The sequence below is a fragment of the Cebus imitator genome, unplaced genomic scaffold, assembly GCF_001604975.1.
Source record: "Cebus imitator isolate Cc_AM_T3 unplaced genomic scaffold, Cebus_imitator-1.0 Scaffold248, whole genome shotgun sequence".
Lineage (NCBI taxonomy): Eukaryota > Metazoa > Chordata > Mammalia > Primates > Cebidae > Cebus > Cebus imitator.
In genome coordinates, this window is record NW_016107563.1 from 356,962 (window position 1) to 370,715 (window position 13,754).

The 13,754-nt window shown below is 38.8% G+C and overlaps 1 protein-coding gene across 1 annotated transcript in view; it reads left to right on the forward strand.

Moving 5' to 3' along the window:
* Positions 1–13,754, forward strand: part of PKHD1 (PKHD1 ciliary IPT domain containing fibrocystin/polyductin) — a 364,705-nt gene that overhangs the window by 238,428 nt on the left and 112,523 nt on the right. Inside the window, exon 48 of the mRNA XM_037727929.1 lies at positions 7,900–8,077. Within this exon, the coding sequence (XP_037583857.1) occupies positions 7,900–8,077 (178 nt within the window). The remainder of the gene's footprint in view (positions 1–7,899; positions 8,078–13,754) is intronic.

The following is a 13,754-nucleotide window of genomic DNA, read 5'->3' on the forward strand; positions in this document are numbered from 1 at the left end:
GGCCTCCCAAAGTGCTGGGATTACAGGCGTGAGCCACCGCGCCCGGCCGTGCTAGCTTTTTATACTTGCTCTAATCAGTACTCATAGCACCTGCAAAGCTTTATAAATTGTCCATCTCTCCTCACAGATGGTAAATAGGGCAAATAGAATTTTTCTTTGTTTGTATTATGATGCCCCAAACCATGTTTAACACATAGCAACTCAATACAATTACTGTTGGGTAAATAAATATAAATAAAAAATATTGGACTACCCCCAAATCTTCCTTTAGTGTCATTATTGTCCATATCTCTCCTAGGACATGTTCATGAGGAACCCACAGCATTCAGCTTTTCTTCAGAAGAGCCAGGAGTAAAATGATATCGCCAGTTTTCTAAAATTCCTAGGAGTATCTAACATTTAAGAATGTTCTTTCATAATGTTCTCTGGGCTTTTACTTTTCTGGGGCAATCATTTGGCTGGAAGATTTATTTTAATTGCTGATTCCTTCTCTATCCAACCCCACCCTACCCCCACTCAGTCATCAGTTTGCCTTTATTTGTAATTGTTTTCTTGGCCTGGTAGAATAGAAACATAAAACTGTGATAGAGTGGATGTGAGCTTAACCCTCATCATTATTATCTGGGAAATTTTTGTCATTGTTGTTTACAGCAATCTATAACTTCTTCACTTGTCAGACACTCATTGAGATATCAACAAACCAGACCTTAATTTTGTCTTCTAGTGATTGTATTGAGTGTGAGGGAAATTAGAAGAGCTTGCAAGATTTTGTAGGTTGGCTGACCAATCCTTCTGAGTTTATATAGGATGCACATAAAATTGACAGGACAGATACACAGTACATGTTTGAAATTATTTTTCAGAGAAGAATAGAGAAGTAATTAACAGTCTTTTGTGGAAAGTCCCTCTACTTCCTAGGTATATTTTTTTGGATAAGTTACTTTACCTCTTTTTGTTTCAGTCTTTTTAATCACTAAAATGGGTATAATGGTATTTATCTCTCAGGGTCATTGCTTGGCATGTATGTAGTAGGTACTCTTTAAAGAATATTTTACATTTGTGATTTACAAAACAATGCATAGGCATATTAGTAATTGGATAGATTAATGCAGAATTTTTGTTTCTGAGAAACAAATGCTTGACAAGGGAATTAAGTTTTTTCAAATGTAACTTAATCCAATTCCTGAAAAATAGGGACAAATTTATAATAATCACATGACATTGTACTAGCTCAGCAAAACCTCCCAGGTGGTTTTAGAATCTGGGGTCAGTCGGGGCATAGGCTTCAATTCATTGTGCCCCGGAACCTTCTGTTTCTTCCTTCCCACCTCTCCTGGAAAATAAAAGGTTAATGTTCTTGTTGATCACCTTGATTCTTAGATCTTGCTTAATATCCTCTCCTGTAGTGCTTGCGTTCAGTTTTTACCTATGTAACCGCTCTTAATGTGTCAGTGTTCAGAGTATGAGGCACCCCCTGCCTCTGTGAATGCAAAAGTAAAGAAGAGTTCAAATGGAAATTTTGGCCTAGCTTTTCCTCTAATAATCGCCTAACTTTCCTTCCTAGGGATAAATAGGCATGGCATCACTAATGTTGTCTCTTCAGTCCTTAAAAAACAACCCTGTGAGACAAGAAAATTCAAAGATGTATTATCCTCTCTTGGCAGCAAAGGTTACAGAATTAAAATAGAAAAAGATCTAAAAATCATAATGGACCCCAAACTGAGGAATATCATCAACAATATTACATGGATATTAAGTTTTATGAATAATAAAAGGGTGCAGTGGCATGCCGGTAAATGTTTAACAACTAGCTCTCCAGAATAAAAAGCTCTGGTTTATTGCATTTGCCTAATTCTATGGTGAAAATACTTTCACATGCCTTATTTCAAGCTTCCAACCTGATAGCAGTGAACATGAACTTGGGAAGAAGGGTCAGTGATCAGCTCCCACCAGCCAGTGTTAGTCATCCCCATCACAGTACCAGTATGCATATCTATATATGAACGGGAGACCAGGCTTCTTGGTCTAACTTCCTACCTGCTATGTAAAATATTTTTTAATCTCTCTGACAAGCAGTCGTCTACCAGGTTGTCTACCTTCTGGTTGCATTGCTTCAATGACGGTGCTCTCATGTTCTCACGCAGCCATTCCAATTGGACTCAGCAAATCAAAAGTAGAGATGCAATGGTATATGGTCACCCAAAGCAGGATAATGAGCATCTATTGCTTTTCTTCATGGTTTAAGATAGAATGGGCAAGCAATGTCATCTTAATATAACAGCAAATAATAATGTTGCAAAAACTGTAGATAGTTCCTTAGAGGAGACATATTTAAGTGTTTCTGAATCCATAAGGCTGTGAATGGAAAAACCTAATGATACAATGATAATGAAATATTACGGAATGGTGGCAGGTCAGCAGATAGAATAGTGGTGCTGTGCCAAGGACTGTTATGAGCATGGTATGTTTTTAAAGGATGTGCATGCAAAACCATGCCACAGAAATCTGTTGGCTGTGCTTATAATTTTGACTTTTCTTTTGTGCAGTAAAAGATGAGAATGACAGCAGCAAGCACAAATATTCAGAAGATGTTTGCAACACTGTTTGAGGCTAGGTATTGTGGTGTGTCTGGCTTAGGAGATGGATAATTATAAAGGATTTATTTCACAGTTGTTTCAAATCATGAGCATTTAGAGCTCAGTGCAATGCTTGTCTTTAATACACAAAGATTAAGATTCTGCACTCTCAGAAAAAGTAAGCTAATGGTAAACAAAAACCTGGGAGTTAATATATGCTCTCATTGGTATTGTTGATTGCCTAACAAATCCTTTGTGGGATTCAACAGTTCTTCACAGTACATGGGCACTAAGTTACATAACTGTTTAAGTAACTATTATGGTAAGTTGGTACTTTGACCAGGAAGTTTTTACCAAGTGATAGTGTTATATTTCTAATGGAACATTTCCCTGAATTAAAAACAGGTTTGGCTGGGCATGGTGGCTCATGCCTGTAATCCCAGCACTTTGGGAGGCCGAGGCGGATGGATCACCTGAGGTCCAGAGTTTGAGACCAGCCTGGTCAACATGGTGAAATGCCATCTGTACTAAAAATACAAAAAATTAGCTGGGCATGGTGGCACCTGTAATCCCAGCTGCTCAGGAGTCTGAGGCAGGAGAATTGCTTGAACCCAGGAGGCGGAGGTTGCAGTGAGCTGATTATGCCACTGCATTCCAGCTTAGGCAATAAGAGTGAAACTCCATCTCAAATAATAATAATAAAATAAAAAATAAACACGCAAATATTAAGGCAGCCGACAGAAAAGGGAAAACAACATGTAAGGCTTACAGCCCTTTTGTGTCTTTGATCATAGACGGGAGGAGCTGTTGCTGACGCAGAGTTAAGGGTTAACATTTAAAACAGACTGGTTGCCTCCTGATTTCTTGCACATAAAGCCATGAGAAGTTCAGGGAAAGACTTCTTCCCCTAGTAATGAAGCTCTCTGCTGCTAATGGCCCATGCAGACTCCCTTGGCTCCTCCAAATTAGAAATACTTTTGTGCTCCTTTGCTTCATTAACAGTAAAGAGAGGGAGATTGGTGGCTATTTAGGACATGGGGAAATTGGTGGCTATTTAGGGCAAGTGAAAATTGTAGTAATTATGGTTGGTAAGTTCTCTTTGTGGTGTTTTTTGACTCTTGATGTTCTTTTGGTACTTTTCAGAAGAGCCCACCATGGTCAATTCTGGCATTTGGTCTAGGAGGACAGGAGATGATCTGACTGAATTTTTGGCTCCTGGTATTGGACAGTACAAGGCATCTTGCCTGATGAAATACAGGTCTTTTGCATTTTGATTTGCTTTTCAGAATAGATAGCATATCTGAGTGCTTACCATATGACCCTTTCTACTACCAGCTGTGTTAAAAGTGTTGTGTATATGATAACCTCCTTCTCTACCTGTATCACACTATAGAAAGCTGGTGCTGCACATAAGTGCCTACAAAATTGCATCCCTAATAAGCCTTAGTTGAGAATCAAGGCTCTGAGAGAGTACATGAAAAAGAAATAAGAAAGGATAATTTAGGCCTGTAATCTCAGCACTTTGGGAGGTGAAGGCAGGTGGATCACCTGAGGTCAGGAGTTCGAGACCAGCCTGGCTCACATGGTGATACCCTGTGTCTACTAAAAATACAAAAATTAGCCAGGTGTGGTGGCGTGCTTCTGTAGTCCCATCTACTTAGGAGGCTGAAGCAGAAAAATCACTTGAACCTGGAAGGTGGAGGTTGCAGTGAGCCAAGATCGTGCCACTGCACTCTAGCCTGGGTGACAGAGTGAGACTCTGTCTCAAAAAACAAAGGTAATTTAGAACCACAGTGTGCTGTGGTATATCTCTGGTTGGCCAAAGAGTTTGCTTCAGATAATTGGATTCTGACTAGAAGGAAAGGAACATCAAAAGGAAGGTACAATGTTTCCAAAGACAAACAAAACCAAATGAATGCTACCAGTTAGCAGTTTGACACTATTTGAAGAGGGGCCATATTTGTTTGGGCCTTCAGAAACCAGAGAGGTGATCTGAAAAATGCTCCCTTCAATAATTGAAATTGTAATCTATAGAAATGGAGTCAGGGAAAATAACATCTTAAAAATTAGTCTATAAATGTGGTATTAATTGAAATTTCAGGAATAATTAAGTCTAGTCAAGGTGACCAGGGAAATTCTTGGGATCACATTGCTGGAATTAACAGTATTTCTGGAAATTTCTACCCAATTGTTTGTATCATCACATATTGAGGTTTTTTTTTTTTTAATGATCAAAGTGATGTGCATGAGAAGATAGGTGAGGCAGGAGGAATTAAATGTGAACAGACGGATGCATTTGAATGGAATGCTTCTTCTGGTTTATAGTTAAGATAAAACTAGTTTAAAAAGTGGTTTAATTGAGAGCACTTGACTAGGATAGAAGAAACATGAGTTTTCAAGGAAATCATATCATTTTCCTAGACCAGAGACCATTATTAGTGCGTATTGCTTATATGTGCCCAGGAGAGATTTTCTGGCCACTGACAGTGTTTGTCCTCTTGGCAAATATCCTACTGATATGGGGTTGATTGTATCAAGCTCTAATAACTTAGGATCCCCCAGCTGCTAATTTCTTTTGAAAATAAGTTTGCAAGAAATCTCTTGACCTTCATGTGGTTTTCTAGGTAGACTTCCAAGTTGGGGAGAAATGTTACTGCACAACCAGTTGGAGTGTTCTGGAGCATAAACACCTGTTTATTCATTCAGAAAATATTTGGTTTACTCTCACTATATTAAAGGCACTTTTATTTTTTATTATAAATCATTAACCCAAAATTCTGATTTATCAATTAATCTCTCGTGGATTTAGGTCTTGTGATTCATTTTTCCAAGCCCGTATATCTCAGTAAAAGCTGGAAGGACATACTTTTGGAACCTGAAACTCTTAGAATCATTCTCTGGACTCCAGGAAATTTAGATATTTCTAATGTGTTTTATTTACTGACCACAGTACTTACTGTAGCCAATTTTGATATTTCTTAAGTTCTAGCTTACCTCTTCTTATCATATTTGTTTTACATTTACATCCCTGAAGCTTATTTTTATTTGCTAAATAGTTGGGCCAAATTGTTACTGGACAATATCCTGGGACTATGGGACTCATAGTTTCCATCAGGGGAAGAGAGAGCCATTTGACTGAGGGCAAATGGCTGGAAATTTTAAGAAAGGCAATTTAACATTCTAAAGCTTTTCTAAAGATTAAAATTTAAAACTAAATTCCAGAAATAGAATGTTTTCTATTTGAAGATGTGAACACTGCGTAACTGAAAGAGGGGAGGGATAAGATGTCTCGGTGGAAATCCCTGCATTGGATTGGAAGTTAGAACAGATGATCTTTGTGTTCATTCTGATTCTAAGAATATAGGTTGAGAATTGTCCATTAGTTCCCATTTAAATCCTGAAGGGGTGGGGTAGGGAGGGATGGATAACAAACCTAAGTATCTAAAACACAAAGAAATGAAGAAATTTTCCCCTCCTCCGAGATTTGTAAAGGTTCTGTTAATGCTGCATAGGGAAATCTGAAAAAAGAGTAGTTCTTTCATTCCCAAATGCCCTGAGCATTTTTCATCCCTTTCATTTCATTAATTAACGAATGAAACAAATACATTTAATCTTGCAAGAAATATGTGTCAAGTGCTACATTGTCAGGCTCAGTGATCTGTACCATGGAAGGGTTTTGGGTATGTTTTTAAATGACTGAATATCCTGAATAAATCTCTAGACATTCAAATAAGTAGTGCAGAATGGTAAATCTAGCATATTTGAGGTTCTTTCTTATAAGATATTTAAGTAGATATTGTTGGCCTTGGTGAGTACTTTGTGTAGATTACCTTTATATTTCATAGTACCTATATGAGATCTATTCTATTGTTGCCTCCATTTTAAAAAGAAATGAATCTAAATGTTAAAAAGGGTCGGAAATTTGCCTAGGTTTATACATCTACTGGGTGCTGATCTAGATTTCAGTTGATACCCATTTGGTTCCAGTGTCCAGACGTGCAACACTAAAAAAAAAAAGAAAAGTTCCTTTTTGTAATATTCCACTGGCTTATAAATTGGCTTTAGATATGCTCATGCCCCATCTCTCTGTGAAAACCCAATGTCCTCGTTTGTCTCATTTCCCTTACTTTGAGAATTTAATTATCTGCCTGCAGCAAAATGCCACAGTCAAATATTTTCATGAAAACTAAACCAAAGGAGGAAGAACAGTCATAATGTGTATTGATTTTTTTTTCTGGCTTTTGCTTTATTTCTTTAGGTCTACTTTGACTATCTTTTAGGGTCTAATCATTGGCTAAATCTATGTTTTAATGAAGTCTTAAGAATCATTTTCTGGGATGGCTATATAGAATAAGTTGGGTAACTGGATTCACAAATTTCTAGTTCTGATAACTCACATATTGCTTTTGCTCTACACTACCTCAGTTTCCTCATTTGGTAAAATGCGGTTCTTCTAGAACACTTTACTTTAGAAAATGTCACTGGCTGCTTTTGGAAGATCTCATCTATTCATTTTTCATTCATATAACAAACATGATTTGGGTGCCATTGTGTGCTGGGCTCTGTGCCAGGGCAGAGGATACCAATAAGAAAGGGGAAAACACCTCTAACTTATGGATCTTATAGTCTATGTTTTTAAAAAAGCAAAGCCAAGAACACATAGGTACTGTAGTAGCAGTGACCACTAGGCATTACACAAGCCCACAAAAGATGAGCAGGTGTCCTCATTATTCTAGAGAAGTCTGCTGAAGCCACTCCTGCAGGGCATTTGGAGCTGGCCTGCTGAGAGTCTCAGCACCTAGGTGCGTCAGGGACCCAGGTCTCTCAATTGTTCCTTATGTGAATATCCAATTACCAGTAATAATGTTTTCTGCTGCGATAAATCTGGTCCAAGGCAAAATTCTGGCAATAAACATTTCTTTGTTAAAATTATAGTATATAGTCCTGGCTCACACAAATTCATTAATGTGACATTTATTAGTAGCAGAGGTGGCAGTTAGCCAAGATCACGCCATTGCACTTCAGCATGGGCAACAAAAACAAAACTCTGTCTCAAAAAAAAAAACATATTTGAGAGTCACTACCTCCAGTTCACCAGGCCATTGTGATAGGCAAATGATCCAATGGAAACTTCCCACTGGGTTGTTTTTACTCACACAGTGACTGCTAAAACCTTCCTAGACATACAACTAAAGAGGGCCTAAGACATATATGGAGAAAATAGAAAGATGATTTGCAATTGACAGAAGAGGAATGCATTGGATTCAGAATGAGCAAATAATCATGCAACTCATTTTTTTTTTTCCTTTTAAAATCACTCTAGAGCAAATACTCCTGAGGTTTCTTGTGATTTAACCATGACTGACAGCAGAAATAAAACAACTACTGTCAATTATGTACGTGATACATTGTCTAACCCTTATGGCTGGATGGCCCTGCTCTTGGACCAAGAGACCTACTCATTGCATTTCGAGGACCTGTGGATCAACAGATCTCTGCAGGTAACCCAATTCATTAGTTGATATGTCCCATTCTCATGGGTTCTTATCTTTCTTTGTTTGAGATTGAAAACAAATGGGTTGAAAGAGGAGCAGTTTATCTCATCATTGAAAGTCTTGGCGTATTCTAACGCTGATAAAGAAAACTGCAGTAGCATTTTGACCAGATGAATACAAGTTAAATATGAGATTTGGTTTCTGTTTTAACTTGAAAATTTTAGAATCTATTTACGTGTTATTGTGAATGTAGAATGGTTCTGCCTAAAAATTTGAACTTGTTAATACAATGAGAAACAACCTCTACAGATCTTATAGAATTGCATTTCTTTAAAAATTATTGGTTAATAGCCAATTTACCCTAGAGAGGTGTTTGTAGCCAGAGAAAATGCCTTACCGAAGCATTTCTACATTGCATACTGCCACCTTGTGGTCAAATATTAACTTGCAAATAGAAGTCTGAGTCCCCAGGCTGGATTGGGTTAAGGGAGACAAATAACAGCAGTGAAGATAGAAATGGCCATGTGGTAACATGGCCTACTAGAAGCAGAGATGGTCGAAGGCTCCCATTGGAAATAAATAAATAAATGAAAACATAGTAAGCATATGAAGCCTTCATTGGCAACCAAGGTATCCAGGTTCACTCATCAAAATTGACTAGAAGGCTGGTGTGAACCACAGAGAGAAGGAAGAGCTGTGTGGGAAGGGGAACCCCATTCTCCAGCCATGGAAGGCAGTAAGTGAGTGCACTACCCAGCCGTGAAAACTGCTTTTTCCACGGAATTGTGCAACCCACGGATAGGAAGATCCCACTCGTGAACCCACATCACCAGGGCCTGGTGTCCTAAGCCCAGAACACGCAGATTCTTACAGCCTCTCAGCTGGAATCTACTTAAACTTACCAAACTTCCAGGGGGAGGGGCGACCAGAATTGGCTTCTGCTGCCTGCTGTCTAAGCCATTTGAGCTCCTTGGAGGAGAGGCAGCAACCAGCACTGGGACCTATAACTGCCTAACACGCTAAGCTCCCTGGGTGGGGGAAGGGTGACACCCATTTCTATAGCTCTAGGCTGCACTTTTCCCCAGCTGGAGCCAGGGAGGCTGGACGGCTTTCTCCCAGTCTTGTCCCCACAGCCCAGCACACCGGCTATGGCAGTCTGCAGCCAGAGTGCCTCTTCAGGCCTAACTCTGAACCATCCTTCCTCAGTGGGCAGGGCTTCCCCACAGGATCTCTGATAGCTCCAGCCAGAGGCTCAGGGACAGAATTCAGATCTCCCTGGGCATGAGCCCCTAGGGGGAGGGGGTAGTCTCTGTGGACCTGCAGACTTAGGACTCTACTCCTGGTAGTTCCGAGGAATCCAGGCAGCCCAGACAAGTGGATTGCCCCCGGTGAAACACACCCTCTCAACCCCAGGACAAAGTGCTTAATTAAATGAGTCCTGCTCCTTATGCCAGAGAACTGGGTGAACCCTCCAACAGGGTTGTCAGACACTCTAGAGAGGAGTAATTCTGCTGCCATCAGGTTGGTGCCCCTTGAGGTCAGAGATCCCTGAAGAAGTAACAGGCACCCATCTTTGCTACTCACCAGCCTCCTTGAGTGACATCTCCAGGCACAGGAGCGAATCAGATGAATATGGCCTGAAGTGAATCCCTAGCAAACGGCAGCAACCCTATGGAAAAGGGACCTGAAAGAAAAACAAACAAGCAGAAAGTGACAACAGCATCATCAGCATCATCATCAACAACAACAGCAACAAAAAGGCCTCCACAAAAACCCCATCCAAGGATCAGCAGCCCCAAAGACCAAAACTAGACAAACTCAGAAAGATGAGAAAGAATCAATGAAAAAATGCGGAAAACCAAAAAGACCAGAGTGTCTCTTCTCTAAATGATCACAGCGTTTCTCCGTCAAGGGCACAGAACTGGATGGAGGATAAGATGGATGAATTGACAGAAGTAGGCTTCAGAAGATGGGTAATAAAAAACTATGATGAACTAAAGGAGCATGTTCTAACCCAATCCAAAGAAGTGAAGAATCTTGAAAATGGTTAGAGGAATTGTTAATTAGAATATCTAGTTTAGAGAGGAACATAAACAATCTGATGGAGCCAAAAAACACAGCACAAGAATTTTGTGAAGCATATACAAGTATCAATAGCTGAATTAACCAAGTGGAAGAAAGGATATCAGAGTTTGAAGATCACCTCACTGAAATAAGACATGCAGATAAGAATAGGGAAAAAAAGAATGAAAAGGAATGAACAAGGCCTCCAAGAAACTTGGGACTTCATAAAAAGACTGAACCTATGATTGATTGGAGTACCAGAAGGAGACAGGAAAAATGGAAAAAAACTGGAAAAAAACACTTCAGGATGTTATCTAGGAGAACTTCCCCAACCTAGCAAGACAGGCCAACATGCAAATTCAGGAAATACAGAGCACACCATTAAGAGACTCCGTGAGAAGTTCAACCCCAAGACACATAATCATCAGATTCTCCAAGGTCAAAATGAAGAAAACACTGTTAAAGTCAGCCAGAGAGAAAGGCCAGCTCACTTAAAAAGGGAAGCCCATCAGACTAACAGCAGACTTCTCAGCAGAAACTCTACAAGCCAGTGGAAATTGGGGGCCAATATTCAACATTTTTAAAGAAAAGACTTTTCAACCCAGAATTTCATATCCAGCCAAACTAAGCTTCATAAGTGAAGGAGAAATAAAATTCTTTCCAGATAAGCAGATGCTGAGGAATTTCATTACCACCAGGCCTGCCCTACAAGAGCTCCTGAAAGAAGCACTAAATATGGAAAGAAAAAACTGGTACCAGCCACTACAAAAACACACCAAAGTATAAAGACCAATGACACTATGAAGAAACTGCATCAACTCGTGTGGAAAACAAACAAATAGCATCATGATGACAGGATCAAGTTCACATAACAATACTGACCTTAAGTTTAAATGGACTAAATGCCCCAATTAAAAGACACAGACTGGTAAATTGGATAAGTAGTCAAGAACCCATCGGTGTGCTGTATTCAGGAGGCCCATCTTATATGCAAAGACACACACAGGCTGAAAATAAAGTGATGGAAGAAAACTTACCAAGCAAATGGAAAGAAAAAAATAAACAGGGGTTGCAATCCTAGTCTCTGATAAAACAGACTTTAAACCAACAAAGATAAAAAAAGACAAAGAAAGGCATTACATAATGGTGAAGGGAACAATTCAACAAGAAGAACTAGCTATTCTAAATATACATGCACCCAATACAAGAGCACCCAAGTTCATAAAACAAGTTCTTAGATACCTACAAAGAGACTTAGACTCCCACAGAATAATAGTGGAAGACTTTAACACCCCAATGTCAGTATTAGATCAACAAGACAGAAAATTAACAAAGATATTCAGGACTTAAACTCAGCTCTGGATCAAGTGGACCTAGTAGACCTCTACAGAACTCTCTACTCCAAATCAACAGAACGTATATTCTTCTGTGGCAGTTATTCCAAAATCTACCACATAATTGGAAGTAAAACATTCCTCAGCAAATGCAGAATAACTTAAATCATAACAAACAGTCTCTCAGACCACAGTGCAATCAAATTAGTACTCAGGATTAAGAAACTCACTCAAAACCACACAATATCATGGAAATCAAACAGCCTTCTCCGGAATGACTCCTGGACAAATAATGAAATTAAGATAGAAATAAAGAAGTATTTTGAAACTAAAGAGGACAAAGAGACAATGAATCAGAATCTCTGGGACACAGCTAAAGCAGTGTTAAGAGGGAAATTTATAGCACTAAATGCCCATATCAGAAAGCTAGAAAGATCGCAAATCAATACTCTAACATCACAATTAAGATCTAGAGAGGTGAGAGCAAACGAATCCAAAAGCTAGCTTTTAGATAATAAATAAGATCAGAGCAGAACTGAAGGAGATAGAGACACGAATCCCCCCCAGTCAATAAATCCAGGAGCTGTTTTTTTTTAAATTAACATAATAGATAGACTGCTAGCTAGACTAATAAAGGAGAGAATAGACACAATGAAAAGTGATAAAAGGGATATCATCACTGACCCTACAGAAATAAAAACTGCCACCAGAGAATACTGTAAACAGGTCTGTGCAAATAAACTAGAAAATCTAGAAGAAATGGATAACTTCCTGGACACAAACACTTTACTAATACCAAACCAAGAAGAAGCTGAATCCCTGAATAGACCAATAACAAGCTCTGAAATTGAGGCAGTAATTAATAGCTTACCAACCAGAAAAAGCTGAGGACTAGATGAATTCACAGCTGAATTCTACCAGCAGTACAAAGAGGAGCTGGTACCATTCCTTCTGAAACTATTTCAACCAATTGAAAAGGAGGGACTTCTCTCTAACTCATTTTATGAAGCCAGCATCATCCTGCTACCAAAACTGGGAAGAGACACAATAAAAAAAGAAAATTTCAGGCCAATATCCCTGACAAACATCAATGTGAAAATCCTCAATAAAATATTGGCAAACCAAATCCAGCAACATATCAAAAGACTTTTTCACAATGATCAAGTTGGCTTCATCCCTGGGATGCAAGGCTGGTTTAACATACACAAATCAATAAACATAATTCATCACATAAACAGAACCAAAGACAAAAACCGCTTGATTATCTCAATAGATTCAGAAAAGGCCTTTGATAAAATTCAACATCCCTTCATATTAAAAACTCTCAATAAACTAGGTATCAATGGAATAGCTCTCAAAATAATAAGAGCTATTTATGACAAACCCACAGCCAATATCTTATTGAATGGGCAAAAGCTAGAAGCATTCCCTTTGAAAACCAGTACGAGACAAGGATGCCCTCTCTCACCACTCCTATTCAACATAATATTAGAAGTTGTGTCTGGGTAGTAAGGAAAGAGAAGGAGATAAAGGATATTCAAATAAGAAGAGAGAAATTTGAGTTGTCTCTATTTGCAGATGACATGATTTTATATTTAGAAAACCCCATCGTCTCAGCTGAAAAACTTCTTGAACTGATAAGCAACTTCAGCAAAATCTCAGGATACAAAAGCAATGTGCAAAAACCACAAGCATTCCTTTACAACAACAACAGGCAAGTAGAGAGCCAAATCATGAATGAACTCCTATTCATAATCACTACAAGGAGAATAAAATACGTAGAAATATAGCTGACAAGCAATGTGAAGGACCTTTTCAAGGAGGACTACAAACCACTGCTCAGGGAAATAAGAGAGGACACAAACAAATGGAAAAATATTCCATGCTCTTGGATAGAAAGAATCAATATTGTGAAAATGGCCATACTGCCCAAAGTAATTTATAGATTCAATGCTATTCCCATCAAACTATCATTGACAGTCTTCACAGAATTAGAAATAAACTCTTAAATTTCACATGGAATCAAAGAAGATCCTGTATGGCCAAGACAATCCTAACAAAATAACAAAGCTGGAGGCATCATGCTACCTGATTTCAAACTATGCTACAAGGCTACAGTAACCAAAACAGTGTGGTACTGGTACCAAAACAGCCGTATAGACCAATGGAGCAGAACAGAGACTTCAGAAATAACACCACTCATCTACAACCATCTGATCTTTGACAAACCTGACAAAAGCAAGCAACAGGGAAAGGACCTTTTATTCAGTAAATGGTCCTGGGAA